At 48.9% G+C, this 12,786-nt stretch overlaps 2 protein-coding genes across 3 annotated transcripts in view; one reads left to right on the top strand and one right to left on the bottom strand.

The window, feature by feature from the left end:
• Positions 1-5,360, top strand: part of dlk2 (delta-like 2 homolog (Drosophila)) — a 15,241-nt gene extending 9,881 nt beyond the window's left edge. Inside the window, exons 3-6 of the mRNA XM_041050643.1 lie at positions 2,144-2,201; positions 2,439-2,569; positions 3,241-3,385; positions 3,634-5,360. Coding sequence (XP_040906577.1) covers positions 2,144-2,201; positions 2,439-2,569; positions 3,241-3,385; positions 3,634-4,393 — 1,094 coding nt within the window. The 3' untranslated portion in view covers positions 4,394-5,360. The remainder of the gene's footprint in view (positions 1-2,143; positions 2,202-2,438; positions 2,570-3,240; positions 3,386-3,633) is intronic.
• Positions 5,361-5,481: 121 nt separating this feature from the next.
• On the bottom strand, positions 5,482-11,597 carry lrrc73 (leucine rich repeat containing 73). Of its 2 annotated transcripts, none has more exons than XM_041050644.1 (7): positions 11,215-11,597; positions 10,073-10,382; positions 9,680-9,840; positions 9,178-9,300; positions 8,680-8,780; positions 7,897-8,143; positions 5,482-6,513 (listed from the first exon to the last, which is right to left on the bottom strand). In XM_041050644.1, the coding sequence occupies exons 1-7, from the start codon at positions 11,225-11,227 to the stop codon at positions 6,443-6,445; spliced, it is 1,026 nt and encodes a 341-aa protein (XP_040906578.1). In that variant the 5' UTR covers positions 11,228-11,597; the 3' UTR covers positions 5,482-6,442. The 2 variants fall into 2 exon arrangements, with proteins under 2 accessions (XP_040906578.1, XP_040906580.1); XM_041050646.1 differs by having other exon boundaries at positions 11,168-11,597.
• Between the last annotated feature and the right edge of the window lie 1,189 nt (positions 11,598-12,786).

Genomic DNA, 12,786 nt, shown 5'->3' on the forward strand with positions numbered 1-12,786 from the left:
AAGCAATTAAGAGGAATTACACTTCAGCAATCCTACCATTGCGGGCTTGCTTGGTTTTGTGTTGTGATAACGTACGTTAAGAATAGTAACTAACGTTAGCTAGAACCATACAATCAACTTAAGCTGACATTAACACCTGGTGTTCTGGCAGGATGCTATTATAATTCATAAAGTTAGCAAACAACATTTCTTTACCAGAAGTCTTACCTTGACAGTGTAAGTTCGTTCGTCGTTGTTCGTTGTAATCTTCCGACTGCTTCAGGCTCGTGTTATGGTTCGCGCTCGTTTTTTAAATGGTGCAGCGCACTAAAAGGTCCGACTAGAATGTTAAGCCACGCACGTTAGTTCTACCTTCGACGTCGGCGACTCGGCGCTACTGAATAATCTACTTTCGGAGGGGGGGCCACAGGGGGGTCCAGAATCAGTGCTACAGGGGCACTGGCCCCTGCTGGCCCCTCCCCAGAACCGCCACAGACACACAGAGAAGCGTCAGACTCGTGTTGTACGTTCTGACCTGAAACATCCAAACTGCCAGTTATCAATTCAAATGATGGACAAACGCAGTCACATGAACGTTTCTGGACTAAACCAGACCAGGATCGTTCCCAGACCGGAACCAGGTGAGTATCTGAATGGAACCAGTCGGGTCGTGAACAGGTGTTTTGACTCATGGCTCAGTCACCTGTCACCTGTGGGCCAGATGTCACACACACACTTCACCTGCTGTGATTTGTAGTTTTCTCTCCTTGGTAAAAGTCTTTCATGGTCTTTCACGAGGACCTGTCTCAGTCCTCAGACCGTCTCTCTCAAACATAACACGGTTTTGCCTCTAAATGTTTCTAAAGAACGCACCAACAATCCCAAAGGTTTTAACAGGAGTCATGTGACTCAGCAGTAAATCATGGCGGTGTCAGGATCCTCACTGAGCGCGCTCAGAGGCGCTCAGCAGGTTATTGTTCTCCGTTAATCCGCTCCCTCCCAGCTGTCAGATTAACCCTCCGCTCGTTGTTGTCCGCCCCTTCTCAGATAACACTTAGCTCCTCCCGGCTGTTGCTGAAGTCATGTGAGACTCGACCGGCGTCCCGGCAGCTCCAGGACAGATCAGCTGACCTGGTCCTGGAGCTGCCGGGACGGAGGACCGAGGACGAGTCTGTTGTTTTTGTGTCAGGACCCTTTGAAAACAATCCTCCCTCATTGGAGCTGACACTCGATCCACTTCACTTCACCTGCACTCAGAGCTGCTGTTAGCACAGAGGTCAGAGGTCAGAGGTCAGGGTCTGTGCTCTAAATATGGATCAAATATTCCTGCAGATGACTCTGTGTGCGTTTGATCCTCAGGAGGAAATAAAACCAGACAGAAGGACGGACGCTTTGAGAGGCTGCTGACAGCAGGGCCCGAGACAGTGGGACGACGCGTGACCACTAGCCAACCAATCAGAATACGACATCAGGCAATTCTGTAAATGTTGTCCTCCTACAGTCATTAAATGCTGTTTAATTTCCCGTCTTCCCGTCTCCGTCAGTCCAACACATGGTCCAGAGATGATTGGTTCACTGCTGTTAAAGCATCAAACTCTCACGTTTAGGAAAAAAGCTGCTGATTCATTTTCTGTTGTCAGTTGATTAATGGACTAATTGTTGCAGTCTCTGTGTCCACAGAGACATTAGGAGGAAAGCCCCCCCCCCCCGTCTTTCTGTTTGACATAACTCAATCAAAGCAACGGGTTGTTACCAGCTGTCTCTCTGAGCGACAGACAAGCTGCTCAAACACTGAACGCCACGTGGCTCAGCGACTGTCAGAGGTCAGAGGTCAAACTGTCTGCTACTAATGTCCCACCAGAGACCTGAAACACTGAAATATGTCCTGGCAGCTGAGACACAAACACTAAAGACACACAGCAAGGGTCGGTGACTCCGAGTTCACAGGACGCAGCAACGAAAACAAACTGTCAACAAGAGAAAATATCTGAGTTGGACGAGACTCGGGCGAGACTCAGACGAGACTCAGACGCTCGTGGACTGTACAGGAAAGAAAAATGAAGCTCTGTTACAGCCTAGCTGTTATATTGTCAGCTTCCTGTCCCAGGGACGTCCATCTGTCTGTCCCTGTTGTCTTTGATCTGTCCTGTTCTTCTTCCTCCAGGAAGTAACTGCAGCTGCAGCGTCACCAACAGCCACTGTGATGAGTCCGGAGTCTGCAGGTGAGACATCCATCAGTTATTCACTGATCAGTTAGTCCTGATGGACTCACAAACACCTGTGTCCATCATCATCACCTGTTCTGTGCTTCAGTGTGTTTGCTTGAGGAGGAGGAGCCTCAGGCTGCTTCCTGCTGGACTCAGGTGTTGTGTTTGTGGTCTGACAGCCTGGCAGCGCACCGGTGGACGTGTGTGATCCATTCTAACATTCTAACTAACAGTTTGTGTGTGTGTTTTCAGGTGTGACCCCGGTTGGGACGGCGACCGCTGCGACCGCTGCGTGCCGATGCCTGGCTGTCGCCACGGCTCCTGTCAGCAGCCGTGGCAGTGCAGCTGTGATCTGGGCTGGGGGGGACGCTTCTGTGACAAAGGTCGGAGACGCTTTTTACAGTTTGAATAAAAAGTCGAAACGTCCTCTGCACTGTGTGTTCTTCCTGTCGTCTCAGGTTTTTCATTAACCCTTTTAAACCTGCCATAGAACCAAATCCTCCAGAACATATTTTACATTTTTACCTGCTGTGGTGCCACATATTTTTCTAAATACAGAGATGTCTTAGCTGTATCCCTCAAAATTAGAAATATAAAAAAGTTGCACAAAATAACTTTAAACCACAATAAATTTGAGTGTATACACTGGCTAGTCTTTGAGATACACTCAAATTTATAAACTAAGACAAAAACAAAACGAACACCCGCTATCTGGATTATACTAGTTTTATTGTGTGCGCTGTTTATGGATTTTTTGCGACTTTTTACTGGTTTTCTGCACACCCACTCGTGGAAGAGAACAGCTCTCTGAGACATGTTTAAAGTTTGATATGTAAGTGTTACTCCTCCGGTTTAATATGCAAAAAGAATTATTGCTCTATCTTATGTGGTTGCAGTTTTACCGGCATTTAAAAATTGATATGCAAAAGAGATCGCCGGCGCTCCCGTCGGTTTAAACCCCTTAAAGATCGCCGGCGCTCCCGTCGGTTTAACAGGGTTAACTGTTTCAGACCCGTATGTTCCGTGTTTCAGACCCGTATGTTCCGTGTTTCAGACCTGTATGTGTGCTCGGAGCAGCAGCCGTGTCAGAACGGAGCTTCCTGTGTGATGGAGGACAGCGGTGAATACACTTGTCTGTGTCCTGAAGGTTTCCATGGCAGAAACTGTCAGCTGAAGACCGGACCCTGTCACCGGAGGAGGTCTGTCCGTCCAAATGTTCAGAATAAACAGCCGTGTAGAAAATCATGATGCTTTAAAATATAAATAAAAAATGAACTCCGCCTCCAACAGAAATGACACCATCACATTGTATTAGCTTCATCAGTTTATCAGAGACCGTTGTTGGTGCGTTCATGGTCCCCTCAGGATGAACTGACCAGTTCGCCATCATCAGGTCACACTTTCATCTTTATCTTCTTCATGTGTTTCCTCTGTTGTCCATCTCCAGGTCTTCATGTAAGAACGGCGGTCTGTGTGAGGATGCCGATGGTTTTGCAGCAGAGTTGACGTGTCGCTGTCTGGCCGGCTTCACGGGGCCGCGCTGTGAGACCGACGTGGACGACTGTCTGATGAAACCGTGCGGTAATGGTGCCACCTGCTTGGACGGCGTCAACCGCTTCTCCTGCCTCTGTCCCGCCGGCTTCACCGGCCGCTTCTGCACTGTCAACCTGGACGAATGCGCCAGCCGGCCCTGCCTCAATGCCGGCCACTGCCTCGACCGTGCCGGAGGCTTCCACTGCATCTGCCGGCCTGGCTACTCCGGAGCCACCTGCGAGACGCTGGAGAGGAGCGACTCCCCCGAGTCTGGATGGACAATGCTGGGGTGGCAGGGGGGAGGAGGTGGCGAGCCGGGGCACCACTCGACCACTGGAGGTAAGAACCAAAGGACCAGCAGTAACAGCAGCCATCACGACGACCGGCTGTTTAAGGTAACGGTGAGCGAGCGCGGCAGCCCCGGCCTCTCAGAGGTCCAGCTCATTGTCCTGCTGGTGCTGGCAGGGCTGACGCTGGGCGTGGTGGTGCTGACTGCCGCCCTCGTCCTGCATGGGAACTGCAGGGACTGTGGCCACGCCCCCTGTTGGTCATCATCATCGCAGCAAGGACAGAAGAGCAGGCGGAGAGCCCAGCAGGACGAGCAGGACTGTCAGATCAGCTTCCTGAATGCTGCGGATCCAGAGAAGAAGAAACTCAACGTGGAGGTCGTATAGACTGAGTAGGCGTCCGAGCACGGGAGTGACACACGGGGGGGCTCTCTCACCCCTGCAGGATCAGAGGTCAGAGGTCAGAGCTGTCGTCTTGAACCTGAAAAGTATAACTGACTTCACCTGCCTCAGGTTCAGGTCTGAGCTGGGGTCCAGGCTGCTGTTGCCATGGAGAAGTGGTCTGTCCGCTGCTGAACTGACTCTGCTGCAGATCCGTCTTTAACGTCCACTGTTAGTGGTTCACATGACACAACTTCGAGCTCTGTGATTGGATGTTTCTTGGCCAGATGCATGTTGGGAGTCGTAGTTACCTTCACGCCAGAACATCTGGACTTTTTATTGAGGAAGCAGATGTTTTCTAACAGATGTTCGCCTCGTTGATCCACCTGTGACTCACTGACTCAGTGCAGGAACCAGGAGAGTCTGAAAGAACGGCTCACGCTTCGAATGACATCATGTTTTTGGTCATGTGACCTGTGGAACATAAAGTCGCAAGAAAAATGTCATAGTTTTCTGCATTAATTTGTCCTAAAATGTGACCTTGAAAATGCTCAGGTGTTAGCATACCTGCAAGAAGATCAGATCACGTTTTAGGACAAATTATTTAAAGTCGGCGTCGGCACGGCGACGTCACTGACCCCGCGGAGCAGGAAGCAGCGTCAGGCTGGGCGTCAGTGACGACACCAGACGCTTCCTGTGGTTCTTCTGCTGAGGTTTAAAGCTGATTTGACTCTGAGCCAGAATGTTTGTATGTTCAGATGGTCAGTGAACTGTTTCCACGTGGAGGTAAAACAGGCTGCGTCTCTGCAGCTTTCAAACCTAATTTATTGGTGTAATTTATCAGCAGTGTGCGTGTGTGTGTGTGACGTTCTGCTGAGACTCTTACGTTTTTATAACAAACTGTGCAATAAAGTTGTGAACGATGAGCTCTGAAGCCTGAGAGCTGGAGTTTTTCCTACTGGCAGCAGACGTGACGGACTGAGAGGAAGCAGCGATGGGAGGTCTGACATCAGGATCACACCTGTGCTGCGTCGCCGTGGGCTGATGGTCTGCGATTCACCGTGTAATGACGAATCAGACTCGTTGCTTCTTACGAAGCTGTAAACAGTTTTATTATTGTGACATCGGAGCAGCAGAACAAACCCACAGAGCAGAAGGTACATTCATCAGAAACACAGGCACCACTGTGATAGGACTCCAGGCCTACTGGCTCTATAAGCTGGAATTAATGCATTCATCAATGCTTAATAAATCATTTACTAACACTTATATATCAGTTATGAGACATTAATTAGAGCTGAATCCATCTCATCCTTCCTACAGCTGTGATGCAGGTGAGTCAGGAACAGCAGCTTTAGAAACGTCTGTCAGTCCTGATCTGTCCTGACACTGTGTCTGTCCCACAGACTTTGCTGAGTTGACTTCAGTAGTTTCTAAATCCAAACCATCCACATGTCTCTTGGATCCGATTCCAACCAGATTTCTCAGAGATGCTTTACCTTTGACTGACACTTCCACATTAGACCAGATAAATGTCTCTGTGGTAACAGGATAATGTTCCACAGGCTTTTAAGGCTGCAGTTATCAAACCTCTACTTAGGCCGAGGCTGCTGGGAGACTTCCCATGATCCTCTGCACACCTCTCCTCCATCCCCAGCTGTCCTATCTTCCTCCTCTCACCCAGCTGGGTCCAGATGTTGTTCTCATTAATGTCTTCTAACTGATGTTTGGTGCATTAGTCATTCATCCATTAAGCCTTTGGAATGGAGCCGTATGAGTGATACTGAAACACTGTTCACCTGCTGATCAAACACCTGTCTGTAAGTCACTTGGTGTGTTAAGGTTTTGTGCCACAACTCATTGTGTTCTAGTCTTTGTACAGGTGCTACATCAAACCATGCAGAGCATGTGATTGGCTGCTAGTGATCAGGTGATCTGACAACCCGGAGTAGTGCAGTGCAGAAACAAACAGGAACATTCCAACCCCAAAATAAACAACTAAAGAGAATGGAGTGAAGGCGGTCTAACAGGAAGTGGGTGTGTTTTGGGGAGGAGTCACATCTCAGTCTCAGCCAATAAGCTCTCACCTAGACCTGAAGTCAGCAAGATCATCTGGGGGCTGGAGTCTGTGGGAAGAACAACACATTTAGAGCTTCACACCAGATTTAAAGGGCCAGACCGACAAGTCTGCTCATTATTCAGACCAAGAAACTAAATGAAAGTCAATTTCCAAATCAATGTTCAGTTTTTTGATTGATTCCTTTCCATCAGACGTGCATTGGTTCCAGGTCATTTCAGTAAAAATCCCCGTGCAGAGAGAGAAGCCTCCACACTGTGGTGTTTAGTCAACTATTTAAAAACTCTTTAAAGGAATAGTTCAAAATGTCACTACTCACAGGTAAGACACCTGGTCACCGGGTGAAAAGCAGATCTGAGTGTCGTCAGCATACGGTGAGCGTTACACCGTATGCCGACGACACTCCACAAATACCTCCCAAATAATTCCAGTCTTAGAGATTGGATTTGACCTGGTTTAGAACAGCGGCATTAGAATCTGGACTGGAAGCGGCCATGACACCCTCGCTCCTGGGAGGAGGAGTTTGTCTCCTCTGGACAGAGGAGACATTTGACCAATGTCACTTCTCTAATTATTGAACTGTTCCTTTAAATGAAATCAATGTAAAAACTTTGATTTGGAAAATGTTGAAATTCATACATGATGTTCAGAACATTGGTGAAACATGTAAAAGCAGAAGCTTCAGTGTTTCAGTGTAACAGAGGCTCAGTCAGTCAGTTAGGAGCTCCATAAATCCACATGCCTGTGTCATATATTCAGTTCTGCATCCTGCTCTGGAACCAGAACCAGGAGCAGAACTTCTCAGAGGAAGCACAGCAGAGGAGAATATTCATTATTACAAATGTAGAATACTGGGTTAACTGGGATTAGAGAAAAACCAGTTTAACCAGGTCCACACTTAGTCTGTTATTAGAGAACACAAAACCTTCTGCTGTGACTGGGAATGCATAACACCACAGAACCATGGTAATACTGGGTTTAACTGGGTTTAACTGGGTTCACTGGGCCAAAACCAGACCACTGCTTGATTAACAAGGTTGGAACAGACCAACACTGATATGTACGCAGTCTCAGTCTGATTACATCACTCATATTATACCAGTAGAACCAGTAAGAAGAGCATGACTGGTAGAACCAGTATCATAACTTGGACCAGTCAAACCAGTATCAACCCTTTGACCAGAGGAGCGAGAATGATAAACAGTTTACTAGTTGTATAGTAGTACTGTACTGGTTCTGTACTGGGTCTGTGCAGTATGAACCTGTCTTGCTGTCTCTGGGACCAGTGTGGAGAATAAACTGGGACAGGAGGGGAAACCAGTGTTGGGGTGGTCTATAAGAGGTACAGGGTAAAGGGCTACAGTATGGGGGGGGGGGTCAGCCTGTGGGAGGACAGGCTAAAGGGGGGGCAGGGGGAGTGTTCAGCCCTTACTGCTGTGGGGTAGCCAGGTGGGGGGCTGGTACTTGTCTCTGATTGGTTGGTACTTGTCTCTTATTGGCAGCAGTGCACTGTTGGAGGCGTGGCCTGGTTGGAGGGGCGGGGCCTCTCTGTCATCGTCGTCCTCTCCTTCAGACAGCAGGTCACAGATCTGCTGCTGCAACTCTGGACTGATGTCGTTCTCTGCCAGAACCAGGACCCGCAGACTGGTCGGGTAGTTCTCCACCATGTCCAAGAAGACCTGGACACAGAGAAGACTTTTTCATATTTAACACTTCAAATAAACATAACGTGTTTAACGCATTAACATTGATTAAACTGTGTCATGTGATTTGCTTTTTAAGGTTCGGGGGGGAGGAGGAGGACGAGGAGGAGGAGGAGGACGAGGAGGAGGAGCGGGAGGAGGAGGACGAGGAGGAGGAGGGGAGGAGGAGGAGGATGAGGACGAGGAGGAGGAGGAGGACGAGGACGAGGAGGAGGACGAGGAGGAGGAGGAGGAGGGGGAGGAGGGGGAGGAGGAGGAGGAGGGGGAGGAGGATGAGGAGGATGAGGAGGAGGACATCACAGGTCAGGTTCAGAGTCACGACCTCCTGAACCTCAGAGTGAAGCTGAGGTTGGGCCTTCAGTTTGAACACTGAGGAACCCTCACAGCTGCAGTACATAATGCTCAGGTCAGTGTCTCCCCCTGCTGGACAAACACAGGAACAACTGAGAGCCGGCAGAGTGAGACCTCCACCAACAAACAACCACAGACAACGTGGACTGTGATTGGTCGACCTGTGCTGATTGGTTGGTCAGTCCGGTTCCCTCCAGGTCCAAAACCTCCAGGGTTCTGCTGGACGCCACGGCAACTGCCAACATCCCTGCAATCTGATCACCTGGAGACAGAACCAGAACATTAACCAGAACCATCACAATCACAGTCACATCACAACAACCAGAATCAGAACCATTTGTACAAGAACATTAACTAATTAGATAACTAAAGAATTAGGACTATAACACTAACTACCAGAACCAGGTCTGTCTGACCCAGAACATTAACTACCACAACCACCAGAACCACCAGAACCCTGAGAACTCCTGAGGTAGTGAAGCTGCATTCCAGAGAGATTTAGAGCTTCAGATGATCGGAGTCGCACCCACAACTTATCAATCCACGAAAGAACAAATGTTCACTGTGACCAATCACTGCTTTCCTGTCGTAAACTCACACACACACACACACACACACACACGTGCACGCACACACACACACACACAGAGTGTAGTTACCCAGTGGGTTGTAGTCCAGGTTGAGGACTCGGAGCTGGGAGCTGTGAGCCACAGCGATGCTGAGTCGAGCCCAGCCTTTGGAGCTGATTCCTGGGTTAGCACTGAGCGTTAGCTCCCTCAGACCTGCACACGCACACACACACACACACACACACACACACACACACCGAAGACGCTGTGAGCTTCACCTCAGAGTCTTATTGTTTTGTTTTGACTTGTTGTGTGAGACAGGACGGATGAAGAGTTCACCGCCTCAGCGTGGCGACAGCAGCATGTGGACGGCAGAGCTGATGAATTCAGGTTATTTGAGCCTGAAATAACAAAGTCCCAGGAGACGAGACGTCCTCTGAGTTTTATGGAAAAAATGTCCACTTCTGCAAACTGCAGAGTCTCATCAGTCCTGCTGCTCGTTCACAGTCTGACTTATGTTTATATCAGTTCCTGGATCCTGGTTCTGGACTCTAGACCAGGTGTTCTCTGGGAGTTTACAGGTGTTTATTACCTGACTTTGCTCCGTCGGGTGGCAGCATCCCACAGATCAGACCCAGCGCCTCGTCTCCCAGCATGCAGTCTCCCAGATCCAGACAGACAAGCGTTGGGTGGGTCGACAGGGCCGAATTCAGGGTTACCAGGCCAGCGTCCAACAGGGGGCTGCCGTGGAGACTGGAAGGGACAGGGACAAAATGTTACAAACCAATCAGTCAGCCAGTGCATGGTCCCCGGAGGACCAACCCTAATAGTCAAGGTGAACCCTGTAGGGAAGGAACGCTCAGGTAAGTGACGTGAACCACTGGGATCCCTCAGCGTGTTGTGTGTTGTCAGCACCTGTTTTAACAGCCAATGAGACGTGTCGAAGAGTTTTTAATGAAGCGCTGCTAATTACTGATCTACTCACAACAGGGTCTGCAGGGATCGGTTGGTCTTCAGGGCGTCAGCCAGGTGTCGTGTCCGGCTGATGCTGGAGACGACGCCTAGGTTAAGGTTGAGCTGAGCAAGCGAGCGCGACTCTGCGACGCTGCGACAGATGCGTCCGAAGTCGCGGTCTGAAAGCTGGCAGCCACGGACGGACAACAGCCGGACGCTGTCCTCCTTCAGACTCTCACAGATGTCCTGGACCTCAGCTGCTGATAGCAGCTCCCCCGTGATCTGGATGGAAGCTGGCAGCATCCTAGACGGGACTGGGAGCACTGGGAACACTGGAACACCTGGAGGAACATGGAGCGAAAAACCATAGATAAGATGTACTGAGCTGCTGGTCGTCTGTCGCCTGTCACGCTCCTGGTTTCCAGCTTCTGTAACTCCACACAGTCCTTCAGAAAAACTGATTTGTGTGTCCACTTGTTTCTGGCAGCTGTTTATCTCCACACCCAGCTGTTCCAGATCAACACGAGCCTTCATCTGGAGTGGTCTCTGAGTCCACCTGAGGACTGAGCTAAAAGACAGTGTCCCTGCCTTTTAGCTCAGTGTTTGGTCTCCACCAGCTGCTGAGCTGGACGCTGGCCTGGATATTTGGCCGCTGAAGATTTCAGCAGAAACATTCACACATCATTGGCTCATTAACAGGAAGTGACAAACTGATCACTGACCTCAGACTGTTTACAAAACATTGATCAGTCATGTGATCAATACATCACCACAGATTCCATGTACAACACACACCATAAAGCACAGAGCAGAGCTCCAACAATTACTCAATCAATCAATCATCTGATGTGAGAGGCAGAGAAATGGTTTAGTGATCAGTTATCAATAGGTGCTGATCATGGTGGGATCAGCTGATCAGTTTCAGATGATGAACTCACTGATCAATCTTGCAAATTTATGTAAAAACATAAACCAGAGCTGATCAATTATCGAATATTCAAAAGTATTGATGAGCATGAACAGGTTTCTGATGGTCTGTCTGAAACCGATCAGCTGATCAGCCAGATCAAGCGATCAATAATTAAGTTAGGCCCTGACCGGTCCTGCAGCAAGGTGATTGATTAACCTGATAAATTATCGATCAGCTCACGCGGGGAGGATCAGGACTCTCACACGCTGATGTCATCACTCGCTACTCCGGTTGCTCTGATCCCGCCGCAGGCCACGCGCCGGTTCCACCGCGGCGGACATCAGAGCCAATCGATCCGAGGTATCGATTGATCGGGTTTGATCAGCGGGGGAGAACCGAGCGACGAGGTCGGTGTCCTGCAGCCGGGCAAGGGTCCGTCTGTGGTCGGTGTGAGCTCCGCGAGTCCCGGTGTGTTTCTGCAGGTGACCGTTACTATGAGACACAGAGAGAGGAGGCGGAGGAGGGAGGGCTCACTCTGACCGGTTTACCGGGACCGAACACAGCGCAACAACAACGACACCCGATGATATTTCATCAGAAGAATCAATAATGACATTTATAATAAGTCAGATGAAGGAGCATTAATCCTGGCACTGTGTCCTGACATAAGAATAAAAACATAAAGTTACGAACTGTGTATTTAAAAATATATTTTAAATATTTAAAAATCGCTGAAATTATCTCATTTTTTCCAAATCCTTTTCATGGCTGTGCTTTCCTCCAGCCTCTGCAGCTCGTGCTGTGATGGTCCGTCCTGTTTGCACCACAGTGAATTCTCCCTTTGCTTTTTTAAGACACTGAAACTAAAACCTGAGGATGAATGTTCTCACTTCCTGTTTCTTCTTTTTTTCAGATGTTCCTCTGTGTCTCTGCGGTTTGATGAACTGAGCTCAGATCAGCAGAAACTCAGTCCACGTCAGAGTGACACCTCCTCATCACACACGATCTTTACTGATGTGACGTCACACCCCGCTGAGCCTCGTTTAATCCTCCTCGGTCTGTGACGTCACGTGGAGAGGAAGATGATTAGTCTATAATTTCTATTAATAAAAATAAATTACAGATGATTACTGATTACTGATCAGCTCCTAAAACACCACTGACAGTGACACATCAACTACTAGGATTTCCCCTCGGGATTTTCAAAATAATAGCCCTGACAGAACGATGAAGAGTAAAACGCGCCACCTGCTGGTCAGACTTCTTCTGTTTAAACGGTTTCTTTCACTGTAACGATGGTCGTCTGTTTGTCCAACATCAAACATGAGACAAGACAGACGGGAAGACAGAGAGAGACAGACAGACAGACAGACAGACAGACAGACACAGACAGACAGAGACAGACAGACAGAGACACAGACAGAGAGACACAGACAGACAGACAGACAGACACAGAGAGACAGACAGACACAGACAGACAGACACAGACAGAGACACAGGGACAGAAACTGAACACATCACTGATTGTGTCCTGCAGATCAGAGGCGTCCCACCTGTCCACACAGTGGCTGCAGGTTTCTGATCCAACCATCCAGCTCAAACTAATCATCTACAGCAGAGGCGTCCAATCAGCAGCATCAGGCTGGTTTGCTGCTGATTGGACGCCTCTGCTGTAGATGATTAGTTTGAGTCTCCCTTATTGATCAGTAATAATCAGTATATATGAACACGTAATAACTGTTTATAAGATTAGAATGTAGTTAGTCCGCTGATCTCAGAACAGGCCTGTCAAACGTGATGCTGCTTCCTGTTTTGCTTGTTTTGTTTTGCAGCTT

This window comes from Toxotes jaculatrix, chromosome 11, assembly GCF_017976425.1.
Source record: "Toxotes jaculatrix isolate fToxJac2 chromosome 11, fToxJac2.pri, whole genome shotgun sequence".
Taxonomy (NCBI): Eukaryota; Metazoa; Chordata; class Actinopteri; family Toxotidae; genus Toxotes; species Toxotes jaculatrix.

Coding starts and splice junctions, on each gene's coding strand:
- lrrc73 (XM_041050644.1), bottom strand. Junction 9,841..10,072: donor CGATCCCTGCAGACCCTGTT/GTGAGTAGATCA, acceptor TGTCCCTTCCAG/TCTCCACGGCAGCCCCCTGT. Junction 8,144..8,679: donor TGACCAACCAATCAGCACAG/GTCGACCAATCA, acceptor CTCTGTGTCCAG/GTCTTCTTGGACATGGTGGA.